The 13,305-nt window shown below is 37.4% G+C and overlaps 2 protein-coding genes across 2 annotated transcripts in view; one reads left to right on the top strand and one right to left on the bottom strand.

The window, feature by feature from the left end:
• Nucleotides 1-1,748: 1,748 nt before the first annotated feature.
• On the bottom strand, nucleotides 1,749-13,154 carry ARL1 (ADP ribosylation factor like GTPase 1). The gene is made up of 6 exons (XM_039245585.1): nucleotides 12,943-13,154; nucleotides 10,040-10,177; nucleotides 8,029-8,110; nucleotides 6,495-6,606; nucleotides 2,891-3,069; nucleotides 1,749-2,152 (listed from the first exon to the last, which is right to left on the bottom strand). Exons 1-6 carry the CDS (start codon nucleotides 12,944-12,946, stop codon nucleotides 2,122-2,124), a joined length of 546 nt encoding a protein of 181 aa, XP_039101516.1. The 5' UTR covers nucleotides 12,947-13,154; the 3' UTR covers nucleotides 1,749-2,121.
• The window catches only part of SPIC (Spi-C transcription factor), a 46,133-nt gene continuing 45,775 nt past the window's right edge, over nucleotides 12,948-13,305 (top strand). Inside the window, exons 1-2 of the mRNA XM_039245577.1 lie at nucleotides 12,948-12,975; nucleotides 13,074-13,259. Of these exons, the coding sequence (XP_039101508.1) occupies nucleotides 12,948-12,975; nucleotides 13,074-13,259 (214 nt within the window). The remainder of the gene's footprint in view (nucleotides 12,976-13,073; nucleotides 13,260-13,305) is intronic.

Here is a 13,305-nt window from a genome sequence, read left to right as displayed (position 1 = left end):
TCTGATTTTAAGTTTGGTGCTTTTCCCATTTTCAATCTTCTCCAAAACAATATTCAGATTTTTATAAATATCATTCAAACGCCTATAACTTGCCTGTATAGTTGTTTCCTGCTAGACAAGGACTTCATAATTTATACCATATTAAAGTAAGTGTATGCTCTTTTTACCCCATTCTATTCTTCGTGGTAAAACAGATCAGGATCATCCAAATGTTTGCCTTTGCTACTACTTCATGCACATTCAGTATTCAAGATGGCAAGAGCTACGTGCTGGGCAGCATCTGCCTGCCAGGGTGTCTCTACCCCCACTTATATTCTCAGTGTTCCTAGAGTGCTGGCAGGAGGTGTACCTTACCACTTAGGTATAAACTCAGCACCAGACATGTGCCACTGACCAGAAGGGAACCAAGTATAGGTGACAGAGATAGTATTTTCTTAGTTGACAAGCATATACCTACTGTTTCAACCATGCACATATTCTGAGGTGCAGTAATATGCCAGGTACCACACTGGATTCTAAGTATATAAATACAAAATAGTCTGCATATACAGAGTGATTTAGAAACTATGAAACAATGTTAATTACATGCTCAGTGAGTAATATTAGATGTAGCACTGAGAACATTTGAGCCTGAAAGATCTCCAGAAAAGACTTCAGAGACCAAATTAAGAGTAGGTGCTGGGGAATAAGTAAAAAATAAAAATTAAAAGTCCCACAGGTGAAAAGAAAGGCACATTCATTTGATCTGAATGACCAAAATTATGAAGGAAAGAGGCTAGGGTCCAACACCTGGAAAGACTGTGGCAGGAACAGGAAATGGACCACTGGTGTTCCCAAGAGCACTAGTGAGGGGCATCAGGTTTTTTAAATGCTAGTTGTCCCATTTAAAGATTCCCCCTAGTTTTAGTAAATACAAAGGCTATATTTACTTCTGTCACCACTGTAGCCAATCCTGTAGCGGACTGGATAGTATGAAAAGTTACTCTGAACATAACTTTTTGATAGCCTAGCAGTAAGTCTAGTTTTTAAAACCAAGAATGCTTAATTTCTCCCTGTACAACCACTAATTTTTTTACTTTTCACCAAATTTACATGTCCGGTACAGACAGATAAAGGAAATGAAAGACAGTAAAGACATCTTTTACAATGCTTCTTAAAATAGATTTTTTAAAAATTCTCCTTTAAAATGTTGTGGATTCCATCAAATATAACCATATTTAGGAGTGTTTTTACTACCTCTACTAATATAGACAAATTTACAGATATTATTTTAAATGTATTGTGTCAAGTACAATTAGCCTATTTATTTAAGCAGCTATGGTTGTCTCTTGCCAGTGTTGACATTTTTAGGAATTAATGTAGTTTATAGGACAAGCTTCTGACCCTGAAATCTCACTTTGAGTCCTGTTTCCACCTCACTAGCAGGTGATCCCGAGCAAGCCAACTCATCAGAACCTTGGGTCCATGTCCATAAAATGAAGACATTACAACCTGTCCTACCTGTATCATGGGGTTCCTATACATATAATTTTTCCAACAACTATAAAGTACTATAAAATGACAACTACAGAGGTCAGTGAAGTTAGCCACCAAAATAATTATTTCGGCTTCATACCTATAACCAAAAGCTTTTAAACAAAACAGGTTAAATAAAGCAGTCATTGAGCAAATAAGATCTATTAACTCACACTATGTTCCTAGTCTATTGAATCTAATCTCTGGAAAAAAAATTCATTTATGGGGAAATATCTGAGTTAAGATATTTATTAGTGTTTATACAAACAAGATGCAACCACTGATTCAAAAATAGGAGGGTGTTTTCCTCAATGAGAATACATTCTTTAATAGGACTCTATTTGAATAAGAATTCCATACAAATAGAATATATACTTAACACAAGAAAGCAAGGAAGGATTTTACATTACACACAACAGACATTCAGTTGGTTCAATAATGGTGAGCTACCCTTCCAACTGAACACGTTATATTTATTACAAATATTGCAGTCAGTTCGGTATATGCCAACAATCACAGAGTTTAACATTTAGTAGCATGAAACTTAACTGGTTCCAAAGGGATACGTGATGTAGTCTTCATTTCAGAGGAACAGAAGTGACTGAACTATTGTCTGCTCTTTAATGTTTCCACTAACCTGTGAAGAGAATGAACAGTTTCGTAAAATTAACCTAAAACTTTCAGGTATAAAACATGATCATTTATAGTAAGTTTTATACTGGAAGTGGATTCTAAAGCACTTTAAATGAAGGCTAAAATAGTTATATCAGAAGAAGGAGTTATGGACTCCATTTCCATGAGGGCCTCTTAGCTTTTACTTTTGTCTATGCTCCAAATGAATAATCAAAAAATTTCAAATATCTGCTTGCCAGGCTGTAACTACTGCAGCAAGGCCAAATGTGGATAATTCAGAGCTGGAAACTAGTCTCTCCTCATGGAGCTGAAAATCTAATGAGCAGATGCACAAATCAATTACATGACAGTGTTAACTACTACATCACTGGTCTGTGACAAGGAGATCTGTGTGTGCGGTAAGACAGTGGGCATGGAGATGTGCAAGGAAAGGTTCTTGAAAAGAAGACAGTCTTAACCCAAGTCTTAAAGGATAAGGAACTGGAGGATGAAGTAAAGGAGAAAAAGCTAAAAAAAAAAAAAAATGGCACAGGGTTGGCTTATCTAACTATAATCAAGGGGTGTGGTTAAAATAAAAGCCAATGCATATGAAGACCAGTGGAAGAAAAGGCTGGAGGAACTTAGTATGATGTGTTGCTAACTAATCCGAATTTTGTCCTTAAGACTAAACGGAAATCACACATTTGCACAGCTGCACACAGAAACAAATGCACAGATTACTTCTAGAAACATGATACTTCACCATTCCATTGCCTCATCAAGGCCAGTGCCTTTGGTTGCTGAAGTTTTGAATATTTGCCATTTTCTGTCCTTCAACGCAGGTAACCCAAGTGAATTTGCCATCTCTGAGGGAGTCATGGCCTGTTCCATGTCCTGCTTATTTGCAAACACCACTAAAATGGCTTTTCTCAGCTCTTCTTCCTAAATAAAATAGAAGGTATTTAATTTTTTCTAATCAAATTGCTCCCTTCAGTTTGGGGGAAAATGCCAACAAATACACTATTTTAAAAATTATTTCCTAATTATGACTATATAATGTTCATCATAAATTATCTCCAATAATAGAGAAGTATGAAGAAAAGAAGCTTCATCCATAATCCTACCTTCCAAACATGATCACTTTTAACATTCTGGGTATTCTCTATTACTTTATAATTTAGATACTTATAGTTTATTTAGTAAATACATTTACACATTTAAGATCAATACATTTACACACAGTTCTTTACCCTGCTCTAAAAAATAAACATTTGGGGGACTGGGTAGCTCAGTCTGTTAAGTGTCTAACTTTGGCTCAGATCATCATCTCACAGTTCGTGAGTCGAGCCTCACATCAGGCTCTATGCTGACAGCTGGGCGCCTAGACCTTGCTTCCGAATCTGTGTCTCCTCTCTCTGCCCATCCCCTCCTTGCGCACTCTCTCTCTCTCAATAATAAATAAATATTTTTAAAAATTGAAAATAAAATAAACATTAAATAATTTTTAAAAATTGAAAAAATAAAGATTAAATATTTTTCAAAACAATCAAAAATTTTTCAAAAAAAAAACATTTAATGGGGCGCCTGAGTGGCGTCCAACTTCACCTCAGGTCATGATCTTGCAGTTCATTTGTTTGAGCCCCACATCAAGTCTCTCTGCTGTCAGTGCAGAACCTGCTTAGGATCTCGTGTCTCCCTCTTTCTCTGCCCCTCTCCCGCGTGCTAATGTGTGCACTCACTCTCAAAAACAAACATTAAAAAATATTTAAAAACTTTTAAAAACAAAAAAATGCAATGGTTAAATATACTCTGCACTACGAATGCATGCACCATAAACTATGTAACTGTTCTCCAGAGATTCTTACTAGATTCTTTTTACCAGACTAATATAGAAACCTAAGGGATGCAGTCGTTACACAGAAATCTTTTTCTTTATCAAATTCTCTAAAAATAGAGTAAGAGTTTGAATTTTTTAGGCTCTTATTATATGTATTAATAAGCTGCTTTCCAGGAAGGTTTTTAACAATTTAGACCCCCACCAACAGTGTATGATAGTACCATTCTTCAGTGCAGCACTGGAAGAATTAGAAATATGTATATATGTCTATTTTTCCAAACACAGCATCTCATTAAATGCTTATTACCAGAGTATAAGAAATACAAACATTAGAATATAGTTTTCTCCTGTGCACTGTGGGCTCATGCCTTTTGTTCAGTTTTCTGCTTATTTGCAAAAGGTCTTGATAGGATTAAGAACATGCATCCTTAGTTGCTGGTTGTAAAACTATGTCCTGGTTCCCTGCTTTACCGTAAGTTGTATTTGTGAGGTTTTTGTTTGTATTAATATAATTAAATCTATCTTTTCTTTGGTAACTCCTTCTAATCCTTTGATTTAGAAGGACCTTCCCTATCCAGATATTTTAAACATATTCATGTACATATTCTTGGAGTTAACTTCCATTCTTTACATTTCATTCTTCACTCCATTTAGAATTTATTTTTGCATACAAAAATGGGAAAACTTAAACTGACTTATATGTCTGTAAGTTTTAATGTAATAGAAAACAGACCTGACTCATATTCTATGTGTACTCTACATTATATATATTGATTGAAACAATTAAGTTACCTCCTAAAAAATTAATATGATTTTTTACTCTTTCTCATGATCATACCAGTCAAATTCTAATATCACAAGTAACAATGCAGCACAAGAATTATAAACTGAAGTTAATAATCCATTTCTTTTATTCAATACTTTATATGATAAAAATCAATTATACCATGTGAATTACATCTGAACAAAGCTTTTTTAAAAATCCATTATACTAAAAGCAGTTAAAATGCTCCCTTAAAATTCCTTATACTTGAATTTGGTCTAAGAAACTTTTTTTGATAAATACGATGCCATGTTGTGAAAAAAATTAAGCAAAAGTTTAAAAACTATTAGGTCTCCACTTTGTAACTCAGAAGCCATTAAGTCAGTAATCAAGAAATCAGAAGTCCAAAGCATTCTGAGAACACTTCTACCTAGGTAATCAAATGGCCTAGAACTTAAACAATGATTGCATAATTCAGAATCATAGTTTTGATAGGAAAAGGAAAAAGCATCTAATTTTCTCAAGCATAAGGCAATTTCATTATTACTTAAATTAACCATTAGTACATTTGAAAAGCTTATTTAGCAAATGGAGATTTTTTTGAACTTTTGATTACTTAATACAGCCTCTGAATTCAGCTAGCCAATAAATTTATTCTATAAACTTCAGTGAATACAATGTACTGAGTTTTTAGTAAGTGTTATACATTGTTCTGAACATCAGGGATTATATTAAGGTAAACTCAAAGAACTTACATTTTAGAATGGGAGATTTATAGAAGTAAACAAATATATTTTAAAATAATAGAAAGAGGGGCACCTGGGTGGCTGAGTCGGTTAAGTGTCCCACTCTTGGTTTCAGCTCTGGTCATGATCCCAGCGTCATGGGATCAAGCTGCATGTTGGACTCTGCACTGTGTGTGGAGCCTGCTTAAGAGTCTCTCTTTCTCCCCCTCTGCCCCTCTCCCCAACTCATGCTCTCTATCTATAGAATAAAAAATTTAAAAAGAAGAACAGATTTTAATATAAATTAAATTAAATTACAGAAAGAAACAGTAAGTGGTACAAAAAATAAAGTAGGATAAGGTGTTAGAAAATAACTGAGCCTCCTCTCTGGAGCAGAAACAGGAGATAAAACACGTCAAGAAGGTAGCCATGCAGATTTGGAGGAAGAGCACTACAAGCAGAAAGATGAACAAGTGCAAAGAGCCCTCAACCAAGTGTCCAGTGTACAGACTCAGTGTATCCAAAGAACAGAAAGGTCAGTAGGACTGAAGCACTGGAAACACAGCCAAGAGTAAAAAACAATAAAGCCGGAAGAGATAAACAAGGGTCAAAGTTGTGCCAGAAACCCACAGATTCTAAAACAAACAAATATGCTTATTATGTATATACTTATCTGCTTCTCTAAGCTAATTTATACAATTAAAAATAATTTACACAACTAGAAATATAACATTTTATAAAAAGCACTTGATAAAAGTAACTCAAAATAGTTCTTCCATTTAGAAAAAGTTCAGGTCTGAGCTTCCTAGAAATCAAGGAATCTAGTTTAAAGGAAGTTACAAGGCTGGATTCTTTGGTTTTTTGTTTGTTTTTGGTCTCCATCCCTCTTCCCAGTAGAATCTCTGGAATATGAAATAATTTGCATAAAAGAAAATGATACTAAAGGCATGAGGGGAAAAAGTAGGGATTCTTGCATGTCGTAACAATGAGAACAGCAAGCAAACATAAGAGATTTCCCCGCGTTTGAATAAAGTTGTCTTACCTCCAACATGGCAACTAACTCTGACTTGGAAATGCCAATTCGGTCTCGGTCACAACTGTCTACTACATAAATGACTGCATCTGTGTTTGAATAATAACATCTCCAGTATGGCCTAAAGAAAATTCAGAAAGGGAGAATATATTATTATTTGAAAGAAAAAGAACCTGCTGTTAATTTATGTGCTAGGACTTGGCAATGATGGGGGGTGGGGGACTTACCTGCCACGTTAGAATCAATGCCATAATGATTCAGTTTCTGATGGATATGTACATATCCTTCAGATGGGATGGGGGTGGAATGATAAACATTAAATCACAGGATCAAGGAGTTTCAGAATTTAAGCTAAGAGAAGACATTTATAATCAATCTATATCACTAAATGTACTAAGATAAAGTTATACACAGACCTTACTGATACATCTTATAAATTTTTAACTAGGAACTCCTTAAGGAATGGGTTCTTAAAAAAACTTTTAATATGATTTTATATAACAGACATTAAATTGATTACTAAAGACTTCATGAAGTAGAAATGGCTAAAATTAGAGAGGGACTCAAAAGTGGTTCAAAAACGGGTTGCCTGAGTGGCTCAGTTGGTTAGGTGTCTGACTTTGTCTCAGGTCATAATCTCGCGGTTTATGGGTTGGAGCCCAGCATCGGGCTCTGTGATGACAGTTCAGAGCCTGGAGTCTCTTTCAGATTCTGTGTCTCCCTCTCTCTGCCCCTCCCCTGCTCATGCTCGGTCTCTGTCTCAAAAATAAACATTGAAAAAACAATTTTAAGTGGTTCAAAAAATAAAACAAGTTAGGGCCGCCTGGGTAGCCCATTTGGTTGGGTGTCTGACTCTTGATTTTGGCTCAGATCATCATCTCACGGTTCCCAGGATTGAGCCCCCGCATCAGGTTCTGCAATGACTGCACAGAGCCTGCTTGGGGTTTTCTCTCCCCCTCTCTCCTTGCCTCTCCCTCACTTGCACTCTCCCTCTCTCTCTAAATAAACTTTTAAAAAAATAAATAAATAAAATAAGTAAAAAGGCAGCAGGATATTTGGAGACTGTACTACTTGGGTTTTAAGATGCCAGGCACCACAGTGAGCAATCACTAACAGTCACCAAGCATTCATAGTTGCCATGCTACTCACAGAATGCTAGGCAGGAGACCCGAGTTCCAGAAGGCATCTATGTTCACATTAACCCTAAATGGTGGGCTAAAAGGTATTTTTTATAAAATCCAAAACAGTGTGCCTTACTGACAAAGTGACTGACAAGAACTAAATGGAGGATTTTTATTTAAAAACTACCCAAGTAATTAGGTCTTGGGATTTCCCTGAAGATTTTTTTCATTTAGGTGGTATCTGGAAAATTGGCTTCCTTAAAGTTTAATTCAACTGAGAAAATAGGAAGTTCTTCCTCATCTTAAACTAGGTGGCTCTCATTTAAATTACAATAGAAGACATATTTGGGTTTACTGCTCTTCACCCTTAAAGGGCCAATAAATACTCAATACTACAAAGTAATCTGGTCTTTATACCATACCTGATACTTGTCTGTCCTCCCAAATCCCAGACTTGGAATTTAAGGTTTTTGTATGTTACTGTCTCAACATTAAATCCAATAGCTAGAAGAGAAAACAAAATCAGTAGTATATGTAGACTAATGCATTCTACCTTCAAAGTACCCAATCTAATTGCATCTTAGCAATTAACGAATTACCACTGACTCACACTATTGGTTGAAATATTATTCCAATATAAAACACTTGTGCTACACAGACACACAGATGCGCGCGCACACACACACACACACCAATTAGCAAGATCAGCACCACTTTCAGGTTATATAAGAATCCCCAGTTACCTCTGCAAATACAGAATTTTTAGCTCAGTGTGAATCCTACTATGTTAAACTCCCTATATAATACAATCCTGGCATACAAAAGTGTTCAGAAAGTTATGCTTAGAAAGAACAGATGTAGATGTATTACAAAAAAAATGGAATTTTGAAAGGTAGCAAATACACAGGGAATAAAAACAAGACAGCAAACATTTTAAACTTCAGTGGTTAAGGATTCAGCAAAAGCTGTATACCACTTTATAGAACCTGGGATCTCTAAGGGTGGCAATCTCACAGACTCTGCAGACTTTCTCAGGAGCTCATGTGTAATAAGGCCACGGCTGGATGCTCAGAGGGGAGGTGTCTCATCTCTTTTCCCTGCCATCCTTTTTAGGTGGAGGTGTGGAACCATATGGCTAAGACAGGATACTACTATTTTCATTGAAAGGACTCTAAGGGAAGGTGGAGAGGATGGTGAAAAACTTAAATTAGTAAGATTTTATAAGCTTAAAACAAAGTAAAAAATGACTTATAGCTATAATTGGACAATTTTTGTTTTAAATTTAAGTCTATATTGGTGAATGATGCTAATCCCTATCACAACTAAAAAGTAACTATAATAAAGCTGAGTAGAAAATTAAAAAGCAAGCACATGATGTGTCCCTTATAATTAGGTAGGAGTGTAATCACCATCTTTACTTCAATTACAAACACATTTTATACGCAAAGTACAAGGGTGGGCTATAAAGCGTGGTCCCTCAAATGCAATCCACTGGGCTGTGTGCTCTGCAGGGACCACCAAGACTTAATCACTGCAGAGATGGGCGATTTTGAGAAGCAAAAATTAAGGGAATTGAAATTTACTGGAAGTGGCAAAAAGAAATCAGATGCCACAGGGTTTAAAAGGCTCTTCTTTCATAAAAGCTAGACTATTTTCCCTTTTAATCCGGAAATTTAAATACTACTGAATATAGAAATACTTTGCATGACAGTGATTTTAGAGGCATAATTTAAAATACTCTTGAGCAAACTGTACAAACTCTTAAACTTAGTTTAAATATATTAATCTTCTCTAAGTCAATTCAGGCCAACAAATAAAAAAAATATAACAGTTTTCTCATGTAGTCAAACGGGACTATTTGAGAATATTCCTCTAAGATATCAACAACTGATTTAACGTTGAGGTGTTTCTTCTCTTATTTTTAGGCACCAGATTAATTCAACAATCTCTTCAACTCAGATCTTTAAAAGCAATGAATTCCTTAAAAAAAACATATCTTAATTAAAATAGTAACAAATATTGGGGGGGGAGGGAAGCACCTCAGATGCAACAGTATCACTTAACATCTATATAATTCTTTAAAACAGGATTACAAAGTATTTTATATATTTCACTTATTCCCCCTTCAGAGTCAGTAGGTTTATTTATTATCTTCATTTTATCAATAAAGATACTCGCTCTCAATGAGATTAAGTGGCTTAACTCTATCCAACTTTAAAATTAGCTTTAAACAGAAAAACCCAGCCATGCACAGGGGTTTACAAATTGCCTCTAAATTTATGAAAAATGTTATTAATATTATTCCAACACTAGAAGTTTATAAAGCTTACTATATTAAAATTATCTTTTTGTATTAATTACTTATTCAGAAGTAAAGTTATGTTAGATGGAAAACAAAACCCCCTACAATTAGTATATCATACCAACACTTACTAGGAATCGTAGTAACGACTTCTCCAACCTGTAATCTGTACAAAATTGTAGTTTTTCCTGCTCCATCTAATCCCAAAATTAAAATCCTCATTTCCCGGGTTCCAAACAGACTAGAAAAAATACTTGAGAAAAAGCCACCTGAAAAAAATAATAAAAGAAAAAATGTATTCAATATCATTTTGTGAACTAGGTCCACAAAACATTTAATCTCAACCTTTTTAAGCTACACCAGAGGTGCCCGGATGGCTCAGTTGGCTAAGTGTCAGACTCTTGATTTCTGCTCAGGTCATGATCTCCGGTTCATCAGATCCACCTCCATGTGGTACTCCGCACTGGGCCTGGAGTCTCCTTAAGATTCTCTCCCTTTCCCACACCCTGTCCTCCACTTTCACAGGCTCTCCCTCAAGAAAAAATAATAATAAAGCTATACCAAATTAAGTAATACTGTAATATTTTCCTTGATTTATAAGTGCATAAGTTTGCTCCCAATGATATATATTATTCAGCATCAAACAAGTAATTACTGATTGTCACTATGTCCTAGATACTGTGTCAGGAAGGCACAGAAGATATATTCCAGAATAAGAGAAACAGGACTACCTTCCTCATGGAGCTCACTTTCTAACGATGAGAATATGGATACCTTACCATGCTCTCCTCGCAACCCCTAAACACCAAAAGACAAATTAGAATGACAGTGGGACAATGAGATCCTCAAGTGGGAAAAGCAATTATTATCATTGTACAGTAGCACCGTCATAACTACCTTCAATCACTGAGATTTCTCTTTAAGCAACAGAATTAGAAAAAGAAATTGAGACACAGAAGCCCAAAATAGCAAAACCTACTTTTGGCAGAAAACTCATTAAAAAAAATAATAAAGCTACATTCAATGATCTTGAAATATTTCCAGAAAGCTTCCTATACGCGAGGTATTGTGTAAGATAAAAGTACTTGTGAACAAAGTAGAATGGTAGTTACCAGATGCTGATGGAGTGGGGGAAATGGGAGAGATGTCAAGGGTACAAACTTTCCTTATTACTCCAGTACATTAACAATGTACTGTACACTTGAAATTTGCTAAGAGAGAAGATCTGGAAGTGTTCTCACCACACACAAAAAAGGTTAACTATGTGGAGGTGATAGATGTATTAATTAGCTTGACTGTGGTAATCATTTCACAATGTGTACATTATATACATATGAAAACATCATACTGTGCCCCTTAAATATATGCAATTTTGTCATTCATACCTCAAGAAACCTGGAAAAAATTAAAATTAAAAAAATTGTCCTTTGTCTCAACAGGACCTGCTGGTAACAGATTAAGGTGTTGATTCATCTGGAATCATTAAATAAATGGTGATTTAGAGTACTCTTTTTACAACCAAATAAAGAAGCTTTTTTAAGATACATTTTTTTCAAGGTGCCTGGATGGCTCAGTCACTTAAGCTGCCAACCTCGGCTCAGGTCATGATCTCACGGTTTGTGGGTTTGGGCCCTACATTGGGCTCTATGCTGACAGCTCAGAGCCTGGAGCCTGCTTCGGATTCTGTGTCTCCCTCTCTCTCTGACCCTCCCCTGCTCACGCTGTCTCTCTCTCTCTCCTAGAAATAAATAAATAAATAAAATAAAATACCTTTTTTCTTTAATGATTACCAGAAAAAAGCACTTTGGCCCTTCTCTGCCAAAAGCCATTAGAGAAGATTAAAAGATACATTAACAATATAAAAAAAGGTGAGAACGGAAGTGATGCCACACAATACACGGTTATTTGACAAAGAAATGGCACAATTAAGAGCTGCAAGTCTGTAAAAATAAAGACACCACAGGCAAGAGAACCTTGCGAAAGTGTAAGAGAAGGGGTGTGACTTGACAAAATCCATACCACCTTTTACACCTAAAACAAAACAAAACAAAGCAAAACAAAACAAAACCAGAAAATTGGTGCGCCTGGCTGGCTCAGTCCGTACAGTAGGCGACTCAATCTTGGGTTTGTAAGTTCCAGCCCCATCTTGAGTGTAGAAAAGTACTTAAAAATAAAATCCTTAAGGAAAAAAACTGAAGGGAGTTTTGGAGAAAAACAGGAAGGCGCCTGTGACATGCCAGGGCAGGAAGTAAATCCCCCAGAAAATCGCAGAGGAATTAAAGTAAGCCATGGAATGTGCATCCATCTGGAGAGATGTAAACCAGTTTAAAAAATCTGCACCTTCATTTGGGCTCCAGCGGGGAGGGAGGCTGACAATACAGTTCTCTCAATTAGTACTCCAGATATCGAGATTAAAATTTCACTCACTGACCAGTTATGACCAGTACCCTCCCCATTTCCTTCTCCACATTACTCTATTATCTACATGAAAAGCTGTTACAGCAAGCAGGCAAATAAGAAGTGGGCTATAAAATATAAAACATTATGAGCAACAATTCCCTTTAGATTTTTTAACCTGACGCAGTCCCAGCGACCAGGAAGAGAATCAAGCTTCTACTGTGGGCTCCTATCTTTCACGCAAGAAACCTCAGCGCACCTGCGACTGACAAGTTGCTAAGCTTCCCAAGACCAACTCTGACCCCCGAATCGAGCTGGGTCTGAAGGGGCAGGGAAAAGTTCACGGTCAGGGGAAAGGTCTCAGGGCCGGGTTCCCGGGCCACGGCGCCGGGCGAACCTGCGCCGCCCCTGCCGCCTAACCTTTCTGGGATAAAGGCAACAAGAGCGAGGGCACAGGCGAAAGCTCGAGGCAGGGTCCACCCCCACAGGCGAACAGACAAGGCGAGTTAAGTCCTCAACGACCTGCCCCTAAAAAGCAGGCTACTCCTGGCTTCCCAGGCCGGCCCCTCTCCTCCAGACCCCGGCCCTCAGCCGAAGCCCCTCGAGCGCGCTCGGGCGACCTCCTCAGATCCCTCACCCATGATGAACCGCCTGTCTGCCCTTGTCGCTGGTTAAAGGCAGGCCCCAGCCTCGGCAGCGACTCCTATTAGAGCCTCGACGCCGCCACCTCTGCAAGCCTCGGCCTCTGGCTCCGGCTCCGGCTCCCAGGCGGTTCCCTTGGAAGTCCGGTCCGCCAGCAACTTCCACGTCGGACTCCCGGCGGGGGCGGGAGCGACGGGCCGCTGCGACTACGCGCCAGGAACGGCGACCTGAGCGTCCGCGTCGTCGCTTTCGACAAAAGTCACAGGCGCGCAAGACGAAACCCAGAGGATAAAAAATATTCAAGGACCCCAAGTTTCTCCTGCTTCTATTTTCTTGTATTGAAAGGGCTTCCAAAAGG

This window comes from Hyaena hyaena, unplaced genomic scaffold, assembly GCF_003009895.1.
Source record: "Hyaena hyaena isolate Hyena2069 unplaced genomic scaffold, ASM300989v1 scaffold_261, whole genome shotgun sequence".
Taxonomy (NCBI): domain Eukaryota; kingdom Metazoa; phylum Chordata; class Mammalia; order Carnivora; family Hyaenidae; genus Hyaena; species Hyaena hyaena.
This window is presented reverse-complemented; position numbering and strand designations above follow the sequence as displayed.

Bases quoted from the DNA above. Each gene is read 5' to 3' on its own strand.
- ARL1 (XM_039245585.1), bottom strand. The intron at 6,607-8,028 runs GTATGGTATAAA...AATTTTCTTTAG, and splicing joins GGAGGACAGACAAGTATCAG to GCCATACTGGAGATGTTATT. The intron at 3,070-6,494 runs GTAAGACAACTT...TATTTTATTTAG, and splicing joins AGTTAGTTGCCATGTTGGAG to GAAGAAGAGCTGAGAAAAGC.